We start from the raw sequence: 11,144 nt of genomic DNA on the forward strand, positions 1-11,144 counted from the left end.
TGAGGCTTTTTGATAAAATGTATTGTAGAATGTAAGCTGTGAAAGTTTAGAGTCCACTGAACTAGTGACATCACATCATGACCCTTCTCATGATAAAATCCTAAAAAAACAAGGGGTGCCACTGAAAGGAGCCCACTGGGAGAAAACCCTCCTGTGTTGGGTGGCCTTCCTCAAGTTGATGACTGTTCTGAAGGATCATGACCTGATAATAAAATTAACTTGCTGTGTTGTGAAGAGGGCTTTTGAAAGACCATATCGAATTTAGTCAATCTGCTGCTTGTCTGTCAGCCAGAGACCCAGGCCAAACAATTTTAGACATGAGCAGGACTTTCCACCATTATACAAATAAAGAGCACGTGATTGGGAATCAATTCCGGCTAATAGGCACCGGTCAGTCCCTTTCAATGGTACAGGTTAAGTGACTTGTAGAAGTACTAAGACGAACAACTCACTTAACCCCATTGGGCCCTAGTTTCCTCCTGTTTAAAATAAGGATATGTCCATGAGTATGTGCTATCACACTCATACACTAGACTCTACGCCTCTGGACAAGAACCATGGTTGCCATTTTTTTTTTCTGTCATTTTCACAGCACCTAGCACAGAACCTGAGACTAATGGAAAAGCTCCAGATGTACCTGTTGAATAAATGAAGCATTTTGAAAACTTTTAAGCATGTGCAAATATCACATAATTTTATGACAAAGTTTTAAGTGAGAAAAATATTTTCCTCCTTAGTCTGTTAAAGATGTTTAACATGGGTACCTTTACATGGGCTTTTAGAAAATCCCAAAATAATAGTCCTGATACATACTAGAAGTGAATATGAACCAAAAATAAAAATAAAGGTCTTTAGTATATGGCCAAAATATTTGTGAGTTGATGTGTAATTCTGATTCTGAAGTGACACTTACTAGGGGATTACATCTTTTCTGTGGAAATGTTAAAGACTAGAGTGGCAGCTGAGCTCTCAGCTCTAATTTGGGTTTTGAATCATGAGCTAAGGCAAGGACACGATATTCATCCATTTATTTAAATGTGTGGGAAGAATAAGTCCAAGAGGCACTATCATAAGACATTCACAGGACCAGCAGCACAATCCCAGCCTTCTGAATGCCCACTGTCATTTGAAACCTGGGTCACACAGGTTCATGCTGACCTACTGCTGCAGAAGAAAACTGTACCACTGAAAGGGACTCGTAAGAGCCTATGTGGATATTATGTTTGAGCCCCTCTTCTGATCACTCCCCTTTCTTCTGCTCTAGACACATTGGCCTCCCTGCTGTTTTGCTGACATGTCCAGAACACTCCCATTCTGAGACTTTGTGTTTGCTCTTTCCCCTGCCTCTTGGACTCTTCCTCCAAATGATTACATGGCTACTCACTTCCTCTCCTCTTTTGAGTCTTTGCCCAAATGTCTCCTCATTGAGGTCATTCATCACTACTCTATTTTCAACAGCAACCCCATCCACCCCACTCTATTCTCCTCCGAAGTAGTTATCTCCACCTAAAATACTCTGTATTTTCGTTTTTAAAAAATCTTCTCTCTCTTGCACCAGACAGGAAGATCCATATAGAGTTTTTATCTGTTTTATGCATTCCTGAATTTACAGTACCTAGAACAGTTCCTGACACCTATTATGCATTCGATATATAATTTTTGATGAATAGAACAGCAGTTTTATACTAGGAGCTATAGAGAATGGTTGCATAAAGTCACTCTTTGTCTTCCAATACAGCAAAGATGCAAAAATAACTTGTGTCATACACATGAAACAATAGAGGAAGATTAAACCAATAAATGGCAGATAGTAATGCATTTGAATTATTTGTGTGTCAGGGACAAGTATAATTTGAGGTAGGAGGAAGAGGAGTCGATCATTGGAATTCAAACCCTGGAGGGAGTAGATGTGTGGAATTCAAATCATTCAGCAAATGTCAGAGACATCTTAGAGCTGGATGTTCTAGAGGTATGGCAGATCAATTATCTCAATTTATTTGCAAGAAAACAGGGCCCCGGAATGTAAAGTAACTTTCTCAGGGCATATAGCCAAGCAGTCACAACGCTTAGACTTAAACCCAAGTCTGATTTCTGGGTCCATGTTCTTTTTACTAAAAAGCTCTAACTGCACAAAATAAACAAACACATTGAACTCCTAAGATTAACAAATTCTCCAACCAGGAATAATTTGGCATCTGAAAAATCTCACAACCAGACATTGCCCCTGAACATACAAACGCGTCATACAACATTACACTCATTTGCATTCATTTATTTATTTAAAAATAGTTTCCCAGATTCCAAATCATACCCTCCAGCTCTAGAAGCCATTCTTTTCAGGTTTGGTCACAAACCAGAGAAAAGGAAAGAGAATCCAGGAAGGGAAAAATGGAAGAATGAGAGAAGTAGAGAAAGGAAAGGTAGAAATACAAGGAAAACAGAAAAGAAAAGAAGAATATTGACAAAACTGAGTCTGGGACTTTGGAAATTTCTTTGAATAGCTGTGCACATCTCATGCCATTATGAAATGATTTCCTGGAAGCTAATCATCTAAATTATTCAAGCTCAAGTACATCTTTTCAAATGAACCATTTTTTCTTTGTTTCTCAAAATGTATTATCTATATCTCATAATTTAGTATTTTATGAAATGGTTTCTTACTTCCTAATTGCTTCATCTTGATAGATTTTGTTTCTCTAGTTAGAACATAAATTTGAGCTTTTATTTTTCTTATATCTATCATAATGTCCCAAATAATACCTGTAATGTGCAGTATGTAGTCACCTGTGTCATTCATATCTAGTTTTGCTCTCTTATTCAATAAATAAACATGCCAAGCATTTACAGTGTGTCAAGAGCTAAGGATACAGAGGTGAATAAGGTGGACCAGATTCCTGCCCTCATGGAGCTTACCTTTAAGTGAGAGATTCAGCCCATACACCATTAAACAACCGCAAGTCATAAGCATGGCTCTGAGGAGAGAGAGGGGCTGAGATGGACTCAATGGCCATGGTGTGTGTTTGGGATCTTGAGATGACAAGATAGAGAAGGCCTCCAGAGGAAGTGGCAGTTTTGTTGGGACCACAACAGAATCTGTAAATGAGCTGGGGAAAGAGTGTTTTAGGCAGAGCAAAAGCCCTGAGGCAGAAAAATGTTTATTTTACACACTGTGAGACAGGCAGTGTGGCTTTCAGTGTGAGTGAAGCATCAGATGAGCTTAAAGAAGAATAGCAGGCCAGAGAAGGCAGGCTCTTGTAGGCTTTGAATTAAGAGATATTTTAGAGAAATGGGAAGATATTGAAGTTTTTTAAACAAGGAAGTAACATGATGTAAGGTATTTAAATCTAGACACTGAATACCTTTCTAATATCCTGCAGATGCAGTTAACTGGCATGCAAGTTCCAAGAAACGTCCTTCCCCAGTAACTCTCCCACTGGTGGCTTGTCCTTCTGTGCCCATAGATATAATTGGTCGTCAGAACACAAACCGGTTAGACCCAATATTTCTACCCACACCCACTTTCTCCTCAGGGGGATCCTGCCCTTACCATGCTCCCCAATTCTCTTCTATCTAGGACCTCTTCCTTATTCAGTTAATTTCTCCTCAGAGACGTTTTCAGACAAATGAGCCCAAATTCATCATAATCCCTTATCTTTTTTCTCCCTTCCAACTCCTTTACAGTCATCTCAGTAAATTCTCCCTCTCTTAATTCCATTTGTGAATTTACGTAATGACGTGACTCAGAATTTAACAGCAATTCATACGATAAAATTGAATTGAGAAAAGGTAAGCCAAAAGTATGGAAATAAAATTGAACATCATTGAAAAATAGTGTCATGAATCTCTACAACTTCTGAAAATACCTAAAAGAATTTTTGGAAATACTTTCAGATTTTCTCTCCAGCTTCTCATTGTCCTGTAATTAAACTTTCTTTCCTTGAAACAGCAACATTAGAAATTTAAAACACAAATGCTGTCATTTTCTTGTGGCTAATTACTGCGGTAACCTTACTGTTCTTTATGTACTTCATGGAAAATATGTAGTATTTCAGCTGTAGGTTGGATTAATAGTCTTTGATAGACTAATGTGAAACTAACCGTCATTTACACTATTCCTATGAGAAAACATGGTCTAAGCAACCAAACTCACAAAGTTTCAGAAACATAAAAATCTTGCTTTTTAAAACATGGATATCATACGTGCCAAATCCAATGAAAAGAATTATCCAGAGTCTTCTGGCATAGTTTAAGTTAATTTTCTAAAAGTCTACATATTCTTTTTAGAGATTTAAAGTTGACCCCTGGAATTGAATAGTAAGTTATACATCTAAAGAAGCTCTTTCTGACACAGAGACCTGAGGAAGAAGAGAAATTACATAAGTGATGGAACATACTCATATATTAGAATCTGATGTGCATGCTTAGATTTTCTAAAGTAACTTCACCATTAAAGGGAAGGGAATCAGTAAGAGAATTAGAAACATTCCCTTTAAAATTTCCTAGCTAACTATAAAATGGACAGCTCCAACTTCAAGATGTTTTGTTCCTTTTTGATCACATCAAAGAATCTTCCAAATATTATCAAATTCCATTTCTAGATAGGAGAAAAAAAGCCTTTACTGTTTATAAGGCTTATTGCAACAACAGAAGTTCAGTTAATCTAAAACTGTGCAAAATTTTCTAAATAAAGATTTTGTACATAAAAGGCATTAATAAGAAATTAAAGGGTATTGTTCTGTGAATCCTCATATTCGAAATAGAGAGAGACAGAATATGCAACCAAAGAAACTAAGGCCGATTTTTAATTAGGTTAACATTTCCACCCTGATACAAAGTAAAACGAAAAGTTTCCTCATAGAGGATCAAAAATATGAGGGTTTTTCTTAAATAAATTTGGATTCAAATTCCATTTTACCATTTTTCTGCCTCAATGTACTATTTTTTATTTTCGAAATTTAGTAAAAGTACTGCAAAAGTACCATATACAAAATACACTTATTTACAGGTTGTTGTGAGTATAAATATAAAAAAAACTTACAAAATCACCCTTAACATTGCAATTAAACCTAGAAAGCCCTTAAAGAACATGCTTGTTGATTTTTAAATTATTGTTGGCACCAAGAAACTTATTTTTCTAGTACAGCACCTAAGAGCCTGACTATGGAACTAAAAACACAAAGCACCTTAAGTCAGTTCTGCATGAACAGGGAAAGTACTTTCCAGATAGCCTCATAAACAAATAGATATCCTAAGAATTCCTGACTTAGTTTCACTTATCTTAGGAAGGGCGGCTAAAAAGTGCCATTTAAAATTTTTAATAGTAATATGTATGTATGTGTGTATATATATATATATATATATATATATATATATATATAAAGTGCTTGAATAGTTGCCCTACCCACATAGATTGCATTGCAATTCAGAGTAAGAGCAATTCAGAGGTGAAATGCTGGCATGCAATATTAGAAACATAAACATATATTCAAAAAGACTGGCACATCCCTTAGCAAGTAATTCCCTTTGCTCATCATCTTTCCCTTCACACTCATACTACATAAGCCTCCACATCATGTGGCTTTCTTCAGGAAAGAAACAATACCAAACACTGCCAAACAATAAAGAGTGCAGGAAGCAATGAATCAAGTCCCTTAAAAAAATTTTTTTTTAAATAAAGTTATTTGAAATAAAACACGGAGGCACAAACTACTGGTAACTTGTTTGAGGTCTCTGCAGAATTATTCACTGCCTTCCATGATATCAGAATCACTGGGGAGGTAGTAACAGGCCTCATCTGTGACCAGGATTGCCAATAGCTATTGAATGAATGGAGCCTATATCCAGTTCCACACAAATGAAAACACAAAACTAAATGATGAGCCATTCTGCCGAGTATTTGTTTCTTCTTGTTTAATATAAAGTAAGAGAAGTGACTTTGAAAGTTGCCATGGCCATGCTTTTTCTGAGCAGCAGACTGAGACTCTAAGCAATGCATAAATGTACACACATGAGTGCAAACGTATGTTTTCTCCCTCTCTAGAAATGTGCTTGTGTGGATGACCGTGTGCGTGTGAGACACGTGCTACTTGAGAACAGACATCATTTTAACTACTTAGATGTTTGCTGGCACATTTTCAGAGTCCTCTGATGTTTCAGCAGAGGGCTGCCATGACAGAATTTTTGGGTGCCCTTTAGGGGGTTCCTAATCTTTCCAAGGTTATAGTGATAGATGAAACAGTCTGGCTTTCTCTGGGGATAAGTTAAGTGGAAATAATAACTGCTATACCACTCCTTAAGAATAAGAACAATTCAGGGGTGAAATGCTAGCATGCAATATTAGAAACATGAACATATATTGCCTAAAAGACTGGCAACTAAGTTGGAAGGCCCCTGATAAGCAAATTGATTTCTGGTTAAGACTCCTACCTGCTGAACCATTAAGATAATAGGGCTTGAAAAGCACTTAAATAGGAATTAAAGGTTAAAAAAAAATTTACTAGTTTCATTTAAAGTTTTAAAGCAGTAAGAACACCTGTCCAATTTTTCTTGCAAAGATCTGATAGAAGGCAATTTTATCCACAGTGTCACCTCTAATTCATACCAGTGCTAAGATAACATCCTTCTTTAGGTAAATTTGGCAAACCCAGAGCAATAGTGCTAATTCAGCTCCAACACAAGTCTTTGTTACAGTTCTCATTTCAGCTTAGGCAGCTCAGATAAGCTTATCACAGTGCTTTGAACTGATATTCTGGAATGGCACAATAGACCATATTACCAAGGAGAAACATTAATGAGCATCAATAAATGTTACTACCTTGAAAGAAGACACTTTAGCTCCAGAGTGTGCAAGGCAAGAAGTAAAATGAAAGATCTCCAAATTCCCTATGTATGATTAAAATCTAATCAGAATATGTGCAGATGCATTTTTAAGATATGCTACATGAAATTTAGCTGGAAAAATATAGTACTTCTATAGATAAGATCTCTTTTTTTCTGAAGAGGATAATCCACATGAACATTTAACTTAAATGTATATAAATAATACTCTTTCTGTTTGTCTTCCCTTGTTATTCAAAGATTAAATCCATTTTGAATTAACGAAAATGATTTAATCTTAAAAGCATTAGCAATCTCAATTTGGGCCTGTATTGAAATTACTAGCTTGAGAGCCCTTTGCAAACAAGGCCAGGCTCTATAACAAAATGATACCCAATGTCTCTTCTAAGGTTGTTTTCTAAAATCCGTGGGTTTTGATTCAAGAAGTCTTCATTCTCCCAAATCACATTAAAAAGGTTTGACATGATGACAGAGAGAGCAAAAAGAATTAATTTCTGCCAAATATGTACAGGCTACACTGCTGTTTTTTTGAAATCATCCTCCTCTTATTTTGTTTTGGTGAATTTCTAAGGGACATTTAAAATCCGTAGGACAGACCTTGGCTCAAGAGGTGGCCTCTCTGCCATTTTTCATGGCTGATTTGAGACCCATTATGCACTCGATTCTGCATTGTGAAATCCAGGCTGGGGACAAATTTCTGCCTGTCATCTTAGGAAAGGCCAGGAGTTTTGCACCATCCTGTAGTGTGAAAACAGAAAATCAAAGCCAGCATTGAGCTGCCTGCTTCTTTCCTGATCAGCTTGCTGCTTTTTTGAGGCAGTCTTGGCTGTCACTATCTCAGGCTGGGAAGGGTAATTTAGTAGAATAAAATATAGTTTAAATAGCATCTCCCCAGGGAAAGTTCTTCCTTACACTTAATATTGAATTCAGAAAGATAATCAGCAAGTAATCGTTTGATGCTTGGATAAGAACCACTGCACAGAGAAAGCATTCAGGAAGCAGAAAATCCGTTTTTAACCTGATAAGACCCTGAATCTGGAGCCAAGAGGCCGGGATATTTTCTTCATATTGCTCATTCTGCTGCAATGACATCCCCATAAAACTACAGTTTATGGACCAAATTTGCTGCACACCCTCACTCCACTAATATGATGTTAATAGCAGAGATAAAAATACATTACAAGAATTTTTAAATTTTTTAAACAGTTCATCGAAAATGACAGTGTGGATAACTCTGTCAATGACCTCTCCTGTCTAATGTCAGTTTCAGAAAACAAGTTTCCATTGTAAATGTTTAATCAGTGTAGTCCCAGGAACCCAGCACAGAAAACCTATCTTCTCTCCCAACTTATCTGCTCTGCAAGCTCTTTCCTAGGTCTATCTCAGCTCCCTGCAAATACTTTAGGCTTTTTTCTCTCAAAGGAGCCAGGCAGAAGCCCTGTGGTTTGATTCCATTAGTCTGAGCCTTGATCCTCTGCAAGCAAACTGCAGCATTTCTGCTTGCAAAGCCCTGGCAACCAGGTTCTAGAACTGCCACATGCCGGCTGCATACATTCTTCGATACTATTCTGCTCAAACCTTGCCTGAAGCCAGTCAACCACAGCAGAAAGCATCCTACCTTCCATCATGGTGGCAGAATTGCATTCCTTAATTTCCAAGGAGTCTGAAAAAACACAGGAGGATACGCTTCCAGGGCCCAGCTAGGTCCTCACACCGCTGCTGCTGAGGTCTGCTCTGTCCGCTGCTGAAGCCAAAGGAGACAAGTGTTAACCCGAAAGACAGGCCACGGATGCTGCTGGTGCTGCTTCACCTACAGGCTTCCAGGAAGATGCTGAGAGAAAGGGCGAGGAGCAGCAAGCCGGCCCGGCCGCACCGCCTGCGCTGCCTCGGCCAATCCGTTCGGCTCCGGACCGCGTCACATGGTAGCCAGCCTGCATCTCCTGACACAATACCCCCGGAGAGCACACAGAACCTATTTCCCGTCCCCGCTCCCCGCCACCCCCACCGTCTCCCGCTTGTCACCAAATGCATAGCCCCTTCCCCACCTGGTGACGCACTAACCCCCGCCCCTCCTGGTCGTCGTCTTAAGCCTATTGCAGCGCTGGGTGCCCGAGATTATCAGGCGCTGCCACCTTAACAGAGGACTCTGACATGAAAGGAGCACCCAGTGGCTCGCTGCGGAGGGGATTTTTTTTTTTTTTTTTTTTTTAAGAAAAACTTCTTAATAATTCCGTGCAGCCCGAAGTCCCAGCCGCACGTTTTTAAGTTCCCATTTCAATCTCCTTTTGCTCTGAAGGAATTCCAAATGTCACTGTCTGTGCCCCCCACCCCCCGCACACGACTGTGAGTTTCTCTCTCTCTCCTCCCCCCCCCCATTCAAGAGAGAAAAATCAACCTGGCTGACGTCACATTATAAACAATTACCCCCAAAAGGATGATGCAGAAGAAATTTCACCCCAGCTGCCTTCAGGAGAGCCAGGGAATTAATTGCGCATGACAAGCCGAAGGGCTGGAAACTGTCATTAAAACAAAGAAACAAAAGAACCCACCCGAGTGGGGCTCTGGAATCAAACTGGCACGCTCGAGATCGTCTCTGGGGCGGGAAACGGGAGGCAGGAGAGCAGGAGCGGAGGCCTCAGCCCGGCCGAGGACAGCTGTGCACGCGGGCTTCCTCCCACTCCGACCCGGGCCAGCCGGGACCCCGCGGGGCGCCGCTCCACCACCGGGTTCGAGTCCCGCCGCCACCGCGTCGTCCCCGCCGAGAGCACACGTGAGCCGCCTCGCTTGCCCAGGTGGGGAGCCGATCTCACAACCGGCTGTGGCTGCAGCTGCCAACTGCAGTCCCTGTAGGAAACGGACTTTCTTCTACGTGACAAGTTGTTCGCGACACGCCGCCTGCATCTGGAGTCGCCTTCAAGCCCATTCGTTGGCCTCAGTGGAAATAGGGAGGGAGGCAATTGTGCCCGGTTGTGGCCTGAGGTGGAGGGCTGAGAGCACAGGCTTTTGTATGGGATGGGATCTGGGTGCTGTGCAGCTGCCTGAGTGGGAAGGGTTATGGCACCTGGTCTGGTTGGGTTGACTGTCACCTGACTGCTCCTGGAAACCCCAGAGGCCTTTCAGAGGGTCCCAGGGTCCAACAATCCTCGGTTCCCTTCAAGCAGGCTCAGACCCCTAAGGAAGAAAAGGTCAGGGCGGTCTACTAGAGGAGAAGGAAGGGAGATGCGAGGGAAGGGAAAGACCTCTTTAGAACCCTGGAGAGGCAACAGCGGAAGTGGGCATATCTTCCTCTACAACTTCCCAACATGTCTAGGAGAAAAGCCATTACATTACAGAGCAGTTATGAGCGTCACATGAAAATGTACTCCAGGTAACTTGAAGAAGATGCGTTACATGATCAGGGTTGAGTCTCTAACACTATTATTGATCACTTCTATTATAAATATACCCATGAGCTTTTAATATTGCTCAGCCCTTCAGATAGTCTAGTTCCTTCTACCAGAGCAAATATGAAGTATTTGTGGCTGAGAAATACTAAAGAAAATATAACAAAAGAAGCTGACTAAAGTATCATATTAATAGCTAAAAACAAAATACAAAAATTCCATTCCTTAGCACCTTAGAAGTTTTTAAAAACCTATTGTTCTCCCTAAGGACACATATTTCAGGGGACTCCAAATTCCAAAATGAAAATCTCCAGGGAGATACAAATACTTGTGACTTTTTTCCTTATATCTTTAAGGCAGTTGAATTTTAAAAGGGGAATGAATTCCAAAGTAAAACTTGCCTTGAGTACAACTTACACTGCTCTGAAAACTGAAGGGGTATTATTTCAAAAAGGGTTGATTAGTAGTATGTGTGTATTTAGCAATTTTTTTTTATAATGGTTGAGAAAAGGGATAGATATTGGTGTCAAACAGACAGGATCAATTTCCGTCTTGAGACTTAGTGAGCTCATGACCCTGGGCAGGTTATGTAACTCTCTGTGCCTCCCAGTTGCCTTATCTTATCCATGAAATAGAGATAATAATAATAATAATAATACCAAGTTCATTGGGCGATAAATAGTAGTAATAAGCCTATACTAATGGCTTATTGTGTGTTGGGCAGTGTTCTAAATATTCTGCAAGTAAATTACTTAGCACTGAATTTGAAGCATAGTAAGCACTCCATGTTAGCCTTTTAGTATCAGTGTTATTACCAACGAAGGGCTGGCAGGTGCATTGGAGAAGTTTGCAGTCTACTGGAAATTGTATCACATGCACGAACAACTTAGTGAAAGACCAGGCGATGCATCCAGAGGTGAAACA

The 11,144-nt window shown here is 40.0% G+C and overlaps 1 protein-coding gene across 18 annotated transcripts in view; it reads right to left on the bottom strand.

The window, feature by feature from the left end:
• The window catches only part of SGIP1 (SH3-domain GRB2-like (endophilin) interacting protein 1), a 203,456-nt gene extending 194,572 nt beyond the window's left edge, over positions 1–8,884 (bottom strand). For 16 of the 18 annotated variants that reach the window (XM_008569028.1, XM_008569027.1, XM_008569026.1 and 13 more), the window contains exon 1: positions 8,456–8,822. In XM_008569028.1, the coding sequence (XP_008567250.1) occupies positions 8,456–8,465 (10 nt within the window). In that variant the 5' untranslated portion in view covers positions 8,466–8,822. Of the gene's footprint in view, positions 1–8,455 lie in introns of all 18 variants that reach the window. The other 2 variants (XM_008569017.1, XM_008569015.1) reach the window with 2 other exon arrangements.
• Between the last annotated feature and the right edge of the window lie 2,260 nt (positions 8,885–11,144).

Source organism: Galeopterus variegatus, unplaced genomic scaffold, assembly GCF_000696425.1.
Source record: "Galeopterus variegatus unplaced genomic scaffold, G_variegatus-3.0.2 Scaffold458, whole genome shotgun sequence".
Classification (NCBI taxonomy): domain Eukaryota; kingdom Metazoa; phylum Chordata; class Mammalia; order Dermoptera; family Cynocephalidae; genus Galeopterus; species Galeopterus variegatus.